The following is an 11,336-nucleotide window of genomic DNA, read 5'->3' on the forward strand; positions in this document are numbered from 1 at the left end:
CCGTCGTCCAATTTATCCACGCTGAGCACGTGGTTGAAAGGAGGGAGTTGTTCGCATCGAGAACGAGGAATATGGGTTTATTTACAGTATTTACATAAGAACGTTACAGCTCATCAGTCTAACATGACTGCAAGGGGAATCCGCTCTGAGGAGCCGCCAACGGCTCATTAAACACACTCTGTCCTCCCTAGATCCCTAGGTGAGGGAAAAACGGCCGTTGAACCTGCCACATACTCGGAGCGTTCAAAGTTATCGTAGCCGACCCGCCTTTAAGGGGGATGGAAAAACACACTTCCACACAGGTTTCACTGACCTCGCCGAGGTGACTGGGTTCTCGGAGACACAGTGGTTGCCGCGAGCAGGTGCCTCTTCATCCCAGTGTTGCCCCCGCAGACAATGGCCACCGCCGTTGAACGTGCTACAATCTCGGAGCGTTCAAAGTTATCGTAGCCGACCCGCCTTTACGGGGGATGGATACACACACTTCCACACAGGTTTCACTGACCTCGCCGAGGTGACTGGGTTCTCGGAGGCACAGTGGTTGCCCCGAGCAGGCGCCTCTTCATCCCAGTGTTGCCCCCGCAGACAATGGCCACCGCCGTTGAACCTGCTACAAACTCGGAGCGTTCAAAGTTATCGTAGCCGAGCCGCCTTTAAGGGGGATGGATACACACACTTCCACACAGGTTTCACTGACCTCGCCGAGGTGACTGGGTTCTCGGAGGCACAGTGGTTGCCCCGTGCAGGCGCCTCTTCATCCCAGTGTTGCCCCCGCAGACAATGGCCGCCGCGTCTGTCCATGACTTCTAAGCTGCGTGGGATGGCAGGGCAAAATAACTTCCAGGAGCTCCCCGGATTTCCACCGCTTCTAACAACCCGTGGCGGCCACTGCGAATCCACGAACAATACTTGGTCCGCCGACGCGTTTAGTCACAGCGGCGCCGAGGGGGTGTTGACGCGGCACATCTTCGTCCATGCAAAACGAGTCACCATCGCAGGTGGGGAAGGGTTCCTCGGAAGCTCGCCACCTCTGCAGCTGCAGCTGGCTGAGAAAATTTTATGGGTCGGTACCCTTGCAGGCCGTTCGTAACAGTGCGCAGGGAAAGTTCACTGGCAAAAATATTTTCCTTTGGGAATAAATTAGAGATCAGTACTGTTAATTTAGTCGGCAGACGCATCGCACAATTCTTAATTTACCACTTATCTCCTATGGATACCGTAAGTACACTCAAGATTACGAAATTTACCACGTGCCTCTAGCGAGGAGTTTGATCTTGGTGCAGCTATGACGCGGGATGTCTCTGTCCCACATTTCTCCAAATAAAGCGGGTAACTCGAAAATAACCGCAAGTGAACATCAAATGGGACAACAATGAAAGGCTAGACGAGAAACGCGGGACCTCTGACAGGCCAATCCTATTAACGAACTGTGCCAGATACCCGATGCAGCTCCAATTTCATCCAACGTCGAGGGCTCATCCGAGAAGTTATCTGTCCCTCCTAGCGCAAGAATAAATTGTCACAATCGTACACCCGTTAGGCGTTGAGTCGCCGCCGCCTACCCCAAACACTCGTTTTCTAAACCCCTAACCGACCTGCCTGCGAAATTGGAAAAAAAAAAAGAGAGAGAGAAAGCGTTAAATGTCTTGAATTCAAAGTCAACAGTCGAGCGGCGAGAGGCTTCTGGGACCGTCGTCGACAACCCCCCTCACCCCCCCCCCCTAAAATATGCGCAAAGGAGGTCTTTAAATTGTCGGGTGGGTGGTGGGATCGGCAATGCCTGCCCCTCTGTAATAGGGGAGAGAGAGAGAGAGTGAGCGCGGAGAGCAAGGTGGACAATAAAAGGCAGAGGGCGGAAAGATCACAAGGCGTCACCGCGCGCGGGACACGCGGGGGAGAGGAGGCGTCCGGTCTGGCGCCAGACTGTCTGGCCCTCACCTGGACCCGGCGTGACCGAAGCCCTGTCGTCGCGCTGCATTTAGAAGCGCGGTGACACACACCGGCCCTGCGGAACCCGCCTCTGGGGAAGCAGCAAGTGCACGTGCCTCGGGGAGCGTGGTTGGCTTCCCATTGTTACGCTGCACCGTTCGTCTGCACTGGCAGCGAAACCCCCGACAGTACGCGGAACTCCTAGGTGTAATACCGGGCAGCCAGTCGATGGAAATCAGCCAACGCGCGTGGCAAAAAGCCGCATGCCTTGAAGATGAGTGTCATGGTCTCGCCGCAGCTGTGCTCTGCTTATTAGGTCGCCGTTTGCACGTGCGCGATGAATGAACGCCCCCGGCTACGCTTTACTCCAGCGTGCCCTCGGGTGCGGTTCCTTGAAGAGATGGGGGAAAATCGGACACGTGTCACGTGGCCAGGTGTGCAGCACGCGATTATCTCCATCCGAGCGCAAAGTGCAGCTTCCAAGAGGTTTGAGGAATTTTTAAACACACCGCATAGCCTCGTTGCCAACAACCGCGGATCTTGAGCGTCCAGAGACGATCTATTTGAACGACAAGTGGAAGGAGCTGGGGTGACTACACAAAGGGCAAGCTTGGCGCGTCACGTACGACGAGGCGTTCCGAAGTGGGTGCTCATATTTTCCATCCACTTAATGGCCCAGACGAAATGTTCGCAAGGTAACTTAAGAGACAGGATTGTGTTCAGTCGCTGGTCAACGTTATCTGGCCACAGTGGCCTAATAGGCTGTATGCTGATTACTGAATTGACTTAGTCCCTTGCTATGGGGAAACAGGAGCTCGGCCAGTGGAAGGGAAACCTTAATTTTAAGATTCCTCTTCGATGTAAGATGTTTTGAAAATGCCTCAGCCTCAGGAAACATGCAAATGCTTCTCGCATATATCACCGAGTACGCAGCAAGGATTCAAGTGGTAGATCCGAAGAGCTACAGCTCTTTTTGTAGCTAGACAAGTGGAAGGTCACAAGCGCTATTCGAGTGTCCCGACGGTATATTTAGAGCAGCTGTACTGCTTACATCGCTTGAGGACGCCGCAGAGTATACTGGGTAGGTTACACGAGAACAATCTGCCTTCCCTAAAGCATAAAGCGCTCGAATGAAGCGACACTCCCGTTTGTTAAGGTTGCACAGGATGTCGTTTAGCCTCGCCGAATGCCTCCTGTCACTGTGCTCGAAAAGAAAAAGAGATGCATTTAATTCTCCAAACTATTACCTATTCAAGCCATCCTCGCTGGTAACACACCAGGCGCTGTTTCGAGATAGAGAAACTTGCTACGTGGGCTGTGTCTGTGACACGATGAGTTATCAGAGCAAAGGACGGAAGGTGTTCTGGTGAAGCGGTCTAAACGCTGACTGCCGTGTGGGAAAGGAATGGGGGCAGCATGAAGGAGATGCAGGAAACACGGTGATGATTTAGAGCGATGACGTATCCACTATATGTGGAGGGCGAAAGAATGATGAACTGTCATGTCATCACGTTCTATGCGTGAATCAAGCCCTCATCGCGACTCTACCGGAGCAAAAGTTGTATTGTTAATCCGTTACCTTGAAACGCTATCGGCTAGAGCTCGGAGAAGCCTTCCCGCTTCAACAACATTAGCGCGTCCCAGCTCCGAAGAAGCTAGTGTCCCTGTATATGCTCCTGCAGGGAGCAGAGTGGCGCATAGGTCCGCCAGTATGTTCCAGCTATGCAGGGAAGCCACTCCTCGCGCGCGCAGGAGGCAAATGCCGCGCAGTGTTCCATTTGCTTTTTTTTGTCTGCTGCTCGCGAGCTACATGCGTCAATTGTTCGCAAGCGCTCAGCAACTGGAACGGCAAAGAGCTATTAAGAGCAACAACAAATTATTTTCATTGGACAATGGCAAGCTTGCCAGATGGCAAGCTTGCAAAGTAATTATTCACATATTGCAGCTTGTAGTATGACACATCTTTCTTGATCTTTTCATAGTACTCGGATCAATTTACTATAACACTGAGCTTATTAAACATACAGGCATAATTCTACAATGCTACGTCGACTAAGGCCGATCGAACAAGCAAGATATTGGCGGCGGTAAATGCTGAAGCTATCAGAGCTGTCTCATCAGCGGGAGCGCACATTTTTTCACTTACTGCAAAACAATGAACACCAGCACATCACTCGACCTCACATAAAAAAGTCAGAAGGCCGACAAAAAATTAAAAGAAAGGACAGAGTAGAGAAACACCACGGGTGCAGCGGGCAAATTGTATCCGCTAGTATTTACTCTGTTTTGAAAACAGTGTTACAGAGCCACTTAGTCAGAACAATCGTACAAGCAAGACAGCGAATTGGGCTAGTTGGTAAGTTAACATTCTCGGCGTATATGTGCAGCGCGACATAGACGTGCCGTTCATTCTTTGTCCCGCGTTTGTGTCGCGCTTCACGTACACGCCAAAAAAGCGTACGAGTGAACAACCTTTCATGCCACCCGTACGCATCTCAGCGTTAACAGGGGTGTTACTACTCCAGATAAATGTAAAGAAGGCGAAACACATCTGTACACAAGGCGAACGCAGCTCGCATATCCTGGTCCCTTTCGGAGCCGGCCGGTCTCGGCTGATACGTAGTCGCCGGCGCACGTCTGCCCGTCCAGGCGGCACCGCGTAAAAAGCTGTGCCACCTTCCGTGCGGTTTGTGCAGTTTGGTGCGCTGCACCCCGTCATAGTGGAATGCAAGTTTCAATAGGATGTGTTTCGTATCACTTCACCAAGGTCCTCGACTTAATATCGTCGAGCAACGTACCTACTGCCCGCAGCCGATGAATGCAACGCACGCTCGACGGTCCGCTGATTGCAATGTCGATGGAACTGACGGAAACGACGAGTCGGCATCGCGCCCGTAAAGTTGGCTTCGCAGCGGCGCAGTTGAACATCTGTCGTCGTTCTTCGCCACGTCACAACTCTTGGCGAATAGTGGTGAGAGCGGCGCCGGGAAAGTTAGGCGCAACTTCGCTCCCTGCCTGGAGCAAACAGGAACATTTGAAGGGGGTGCTCATCCCGAGGAAACTGAGAATGTTGGGCCTCTTGTTGAAGCAGCGATTGTTTTGTAATGACGGCCCATCGCAGATGCAGTGAAATCACCCATTTCGGGGCTCGGAGTCATCTAGGGATGCCTACGCATCCTTATGCAATTACGCAAGGCGAGTGAAACGTCTTATCTTATCTCAGGTTCCTCCTCATATACTTCGAGTTATTCTTTCACCTTTCACGAAAGCATTGCCTTTAGTCGAGATACACGGGGCGAAGCGATTCCTTTAAATTGGCTTCCAATCACTAGGTAGCAAATGTCTCTTGTTTTTCAGGCGGAAGCCTTAGATGGCTCACGAGTCGAAAAAATGCGTTGTTCGGCGTTACGGCACCAAAATTCAAGCCAACCAACTTGCAGATACATGAGAACCGGTCATACCTCCAAACTGGATTCCAATTGACATCGTGAGGGTCGAGAGTAGAACCCTCTACCTTCGGTGTTAATTAATGAGTTAATTAAGGCACTCGAACCCGCTATCACTGGTGGGAGAAAACAAGTAACAGGAAGTAACATCGCGTCCGAATGAAAATGTCAAGTAATGTAATGAATGTATCGTGAGAGTGCAGGCTTACGCCTTCATCCTCTTTAGCGTGTGCTAAAGTGACAGCCAACTTTTTAATTATTGGGTACGCAGAACATAAAAATCAGAGCTCAACAATAAAACAGGCATGAACGGAAACACGCCCCTTTGTCACCATCGCCTCTATCTAGGAGCCATTTACGAAAACGGGCTAACGCACCTTGCAAACTTTTTGATTTAAAAAGTCCTTGATGTACTTAAACTGTTCGTAAGAGGGTGACGGACTTGGTTGCAAAATAGCTTGAGTCAGTGGACTGTATGGCAACAGTATTCTGCCTGATGTAGCTCCGCATCATTTTGCAAAAGATTATTGTTACTAGATTTGATAACAAAATACAGAAATACAAAGAATGGAGAGGGAAATAGGGAGGGAGCAGGCCAGTGAATGCCCCCGAGAGGGGCTGCATCTTCACATAACGCATGGTGAAAATGCCAAGTCATTACAGGAAACTTTCTTTCGAATTCAACAAGCGCGTGTCCAGGCAGCAGTAGTTCACAAGGTAACCAAGAACTTGTATTAATCTTGCCCTGACAGCGAAACTCTATCTGAGCCCACGACAATGTCAGTCTGCTTGCGGTGGGACCATAGCATCCTATATTCTGCACGAATAATGCTTGCCTATAGGCGTAGTCAACGTGATCAACTACATATCCGATTTTCTTCGTTCAAGTCTGTATAGTGAGCATGGCGAAAGGTCTTCTCTGCGCATGGTATCACTGGCAGGATGTACTGTATATTGGAATATTAGGGGAGCTTCACTCTCCGCAATATTTCTTTTTTTCACTTTCCATACACTTGGGGTATCATTACAAGACGTCAAGCTTCTGCTATAGATTTGCTTTGCATCCGCTTAGGTTTTCTGCGATACAGGATTGCTATAAATGCAGAATAAATGTGGCTTCCTTCTCCAATCTGCTGCACTTAATTTGCTAATTTGCTCTAAGCACGACGTCAGTATCCTTGACAGGGGCCCTTTGAGCGCACCACTGCCAGACGCTTGGGACGGTAAAAGTATAACGCCATGAACGTTATTGGTACAGAACTTTGTCCTGCTGCAGTACAAAACTTCAGCTGTGTTTAGATTTGACAGTGATTTTATTCGTGCGGGATTCGCCATCTGTCGTACAAAATTAGCGCCGTTCTTGCTGCCGCCTTCTTGTTGTCATGTTCCGCAGCCGTCCACAATCCAGGGTACTTTTGTCGAACTGTGATCGTAACTCGCTTCTGGCGATTCCTACTCCAAGAAGTCCCATCGTTGTTCATTGGAAGCTGCCTGCCGACATTCCTGAAATAAGCACAAAAAACCAAGCATCATTAATAATCGTTCCCCAAATATTTCGCAGTAGAGCTGGTTGTGACCAGTATAGAATCATCAAATATGCGTTTTGCTAACGACTCACCGGTTTCTCATACTAAGCCGTGTGCAAATATTCTAAGCATTAGAAACGCGTCTGTAACTTTAAGAACTCCTTCCTTTTTCTGTTTTAGCGCGGACATTATCTGTGGCCTCAGGGAAAGCGTTGAAGTGCCCTTGTACAGCACTGTACGAGACTTTTTCAATGTAGCTCGCCAGGGATCTCGAATCTCCTGACGAGTGTACAGCAAGAAAACGGTAAAACAATACAGCTTCCTTGCCTAAACTCGAACCTTACACTCATATGTTTTTTTTTTTTTCCCCTGGTTGACCCTACACGTCATCCAACAAAAGCTGTGAACCTTGAATAACTCTCACCTTCAAAGATATTCCGCTTGACGAGCAAGGATAGAGACACATAGCCGGCTGAGCCACGCCAACTGAAGTGGGGGCCGTTTCCATGCGCTTGCCAGGAGTCTTTGGACTTGTCCACAGTAAAACTGCAGAAAAAAAAAAAAAATAATAGAGATCAGGACACTTGTTTGTGTAGAACAAACTACTTATAATGTGCCTTGCTGGAAAATCATACTTTTTTTTTTCTAAAGTAAGGAAATGTAAACTTGACGCACCTGAGAACTAAAGGCAGGCACTTCGGGCCAGGGTTTATGGAGGACGCCTCCAAGTCTTGCAGATTCCCGCACTTTCCCGGTCGTTCCTCCACATATTCCTCAAGAGTTCATCCGATGATTGATCTCACTTGGTGGCGTTCGGTGTCTCGAGGAAAGGCACGTGGATGACACTGAATTGCCGGTCGTCAGACACGGCCCAGGGCCAGTCGGTCATTCATTCCGGGCCGCTTAGTCAGGCCCCGAGCGATGTCATGGATTCGGGCGACGCTTGCTACTGGCGTCTCAAAGATCCAAGCTCGAGATTGGCACTCGCCGACACCACGGCTGGCGCCAGTGCCGCAAAGTGGCGAATGACCTTTTCCGCATGGGTCACCTGCGATGGAAAGAAAAGAAAGTGCGCGCATTACAAAACTGAGGCGGTGCTCACCAAGTGACACAAAAATGAAAGAAAATAAATTCGACGAGATATTAAATGCGACTGCAGTGTGTATTTGTGGCTGCGATCACCTATTCATATTCTAGAGCTGAGTTTAGTAAACTCCTTTGATGCAGTGGAGAAACATTTCGCGACTCGCTGCAACCTTGAGCTGATGAAAAAAACTAATAAAAAAAAACTAATTGTTTCTGACATCGCCGTCATACGAGAAGGAACACTTCCTAGCTGAAACCTCCCAACCCAATAAACGTTTATAAGACGAATCGTCAACACAGCCGAACGCTCCTGTACACCAGTGGCGTAGCCAAGGATGGGAGGCAACCGGGCTTCAGACCTCCCCCCTCCGCCCGAAATATTTACGGCCGGCGCTTTGGTCATTTTTCTGCCCGGCACGTCGCCTATGAACTAAGGCGCACATCCTTCAAACGCCCGTCCCGTACGACTACACGATGGTACAACTACAGTTGTATTATTATGCACCAAGCCTGGGAAACGTAACAGGGAACAATGGAAGCGTACCCTCCCACCACCACCTCCCGCCCAAAAAAAGTAATCATGTCTACGCGCCTGGTATACAAGGTGCCCCCTTCCTCCATCTCGTTACCCGTTTTTCGTTCTCGCCAAAATTACCGAAAGCTAACACTATATAACCACGGTATTCCCGTGGCTATACGTTATTGGTCGTATGTCACGTTATACACCGTAAATACAAGCTCAGGCTTACTAAGGTAATGCGAGAATGGAAACGAACGACAGGCGACGTACCTCATCTTCCGAGAGAGCGTTGGCGGCCGCGTTGTTGGCGGGAGTGGGGAGTACGCCCAGAGGCTGGCGTGCAGGAGTCGACGCCGTGGAGGTCGACGACGATCGCTTGGAGGGATGCGCCTCGAGGGCGAGCTCCAGGTCGAGGATGTAGTCGATCACGTTCTGGATGATCTCGAGCTTGGAAAGCTTCTTGCTCCGGGGCATGTTGGGCACCAGGTCCTTGAGCTTGTCGAGCAGGGCTTGGATCGCACCGTGGTTGACGTCGCGTTCCTCGCGGCTCACGCGCCCTCTGGCTACCTTGGCGAGGCTGATGACTTGCTGCTCGGTCTGAAACTTCATGGTCATAGTCCGAATTGCGGCGACGTCGTCCGTGAACGAGGAGAGAGGGCGAGCTGCAACTATCCAGATGCACGTTGCGCACGGTGTGAACTAGAGCTGGCCACGCCAAAATAGACGAAAGCGAAACCAGCTAGAGAGGCACTGACACGTGTACTCTGAGCAAGCTCGGGATAGAATGCTCTTGGCAGTGAACACCTCTGAGCTTTTATAGAGCTGTGGCGGCGCCCTCCGATGGGCGGTACCCGTGGGCGGAGCCACCCACCGATTCAGTCAGGGAGGCGTCTCTCTCTCTTTAATGCGCATCTCTCGCCCGCCGTGTGGCGCCGCAGAATTACCTTCTCTAACCTTCTCTCTCTCTTTTTTTTTTTTTTTCCTCGCGACGCGCGTTCCGTGCGCGCCGTTGTCGAGCGTTCGGTATCGTACCGGTTCTTCTAAAACTCAAGCCCGCAAGCTGTGACGCGCTTTAGCGCTACTTTGACTCCCTCGCCCCCTCTTCCCCCACAGCGCTGCTGTCACATCTGCCGCGGCCCGCTCTCTCGCATTCCCCATACCCGGCTCGGCGGCAGGTCGTGCTTTCCTTCTCTCTCATTTCCCACGGGCCCGCAACTCGCCGAGCTGCTGCCGGCTGTCCAGGTGGTCAACGCGGATACCGTGGCACCTGCGCCGAATGTAACCTTAGCGCTGACGACCGACTGCTTCCCTCCTCGAACGGCTCGAGGACAAAATTAGAAGTAGCGTAAGCGCTTAACCAGGGCATCTGCGCTGATGCCTGACTCAGACCATCTGCACTCACGCAATAAGGCGCCTGAACCAATGTACGAGCTTTTCCGTTTGTTTTTACTGTCGTCTGGAAGTGTTTGCAGCGTCCTCGCGCAGAAACTCTCGATTGATTTTATTCCATATTTATCAACCGCAGCTCATGGCCGGCCTACCACTTCATCGCCATCGTCATTATCATTATCAGCCTGTTTTCGTCACTCGTGGGTAGTCTATGTTGTGCGCAGAAGAGATAAACAGTGAGTACTTATAGGAACGCAATCCGTGTCAATGGAGGGGAAATGCCGTAGAGGACGGCAGATGATTGATTAAGCGATGTAATGAGGTTAAGAAATATCTGCTACTGCGGTGGGGCATAAGATGCTGACCGCCAACGCGAGGCCTGAAGGGGTAATTGAGACCGCTGGCGGAGGTCTTCGAAACGACCGCAACCACTTAATAAACACGAAAATATAAAATAATTGGAACGTCAGTACCATATTGCCTATGCAAGCTGATCCGTTTTGTTTACTCGATCAAACAACTCTGTTACGCATGCTCAGTTGCACTCTCCTAGGCGTCTCAGCTGTTTCGCGGCCCTGACTTAAACTTCGAACACAGTTATGTCAGAATTTTATACAAGAAACAAACCAAGCTGTCTTGTTAAATTAACTGTTAAACATGAGTACCCATGCAAAACAAGATGATATTGCATTTGTATGCATCTGTTGGATCTAGGGTTTCTTAAGAATGCCGCTGTGCTGTTTTTTATGCTTTTACGTGGTAACGGCATTGTATTTGCATTAACTGGTCTACAACACCTTATGCGTAAATTTACAAAAAACATGTGCGAAGCAGGAGCTGTGGAGTAGCCGCCGCCGTATTTGTTCGCCAGCATCTCCTTACAACCGTAAGTTTAATGATGACGTGATATTTGCAGGTGTTGTTCACTCCTGCACGATTTCACATATTTGTGTTTGCGTAATCACTTCTGCCACCATGTTCCCGTGGCTCTCGCGCGTGTTTGTATTTGTGCGTTATACGTACATGTTCTGAAATCAATGAGGGACATCTTTTCTACTTCAACATGAACCTCCGAATTGCGTGAACAGCTCAGAAACTGTTGTTTGCATTGTGTGCATGTGAACTTTAGAGCAGGCGTTACTGTAGCTTTTGCTACATTCTTTGTTTGAAACTGTTTCCTAGCGCATCTATGAATTAAGAGAAGATGAGCAGCCGGTATACTATCTAACTAGCACCAACGTGTCTTTGAACGCACGTAAATAAAATGAACAAAAAAGTAATATATTAATACAGAGAGGAAAATATTTAATCCAACAAAAGGAAACGTCTAGAGAATGTGAAAGCGCCCCGGGTTTGCAGCGGCATTACAACCGTTGGTAGCGCGGGCACCATGCTAGATTCACCTGCACTGTGTAATCACATAACCCCATAATCACATAA

The 11,336-nt window shown here is 49.8% G+C and overlaps 1 protein-coding gene across 1 annotated transcript; it reads right to left on the bottom strand.

The window, feature by feature from the left end:
- Positions 1–6,669: 6,669 nt before the first annotated feature.
- Positions 6,670–9,306, bottom strand: LOC126528292 (DNA-binding protein inhibitor ID-1-like). Its single transcript, XM_050176180.3, has 4 exons — positions 8,778–9,306; positions 7,577–7,949; positions 7,326–7,447; positions 6,670–6,878 (listed from the first exon to the last, which is right to left on the bottom strand). The coding sequence occupies exons 1-2, from the start codon at positions 9,120–9,122 to the stop codon at positions 7,848–7,850; spliced, it is 447 nt and encodes a 148-aa protein (XP_050032137.1). The 5' UTR covers positions 9,123–9,306; the 3' UTR covers positions 6,670–6,878; positions 7,326–7,447; positions 7,577–7,847.
- Between the last annotated feature and the right edge of the window lie 2,030 nt (positions 9,307–11,336).

This window comes from Dermacentor andersoni, chromosome 9 (assembly GCF_023375885.2).
Source record: "Dermacentor andersoni chromosome 9, qqDerAnde1_hic_scaffold, whole genome shotgun sequence".
Classification (NCBI taxonomy): Eukaryota; Metazoa; Arthropoda; class Arachnida; order Ixodida; family Ixodidae; genus Dermacentor; species Dermacentor andersoni.

Bases quoted from the DNA above. Each gene is read 5' to 3' on its own strand.
- LOC126528292 (XM_050176180.3), bottom strand. From the start codon at position 9,122: ATGACCATGAAGTTTCAGACCGAGCAGCAAGTCATCAGCCTCGCCAAG. The intron at 7,950-8,777 runs GTACGTCGCCTG...TTTCCATCGCAG, and splicing joins ACGCTCTCTCGGAAGATGAG to GTGACCCATGCGGAAAAGGT.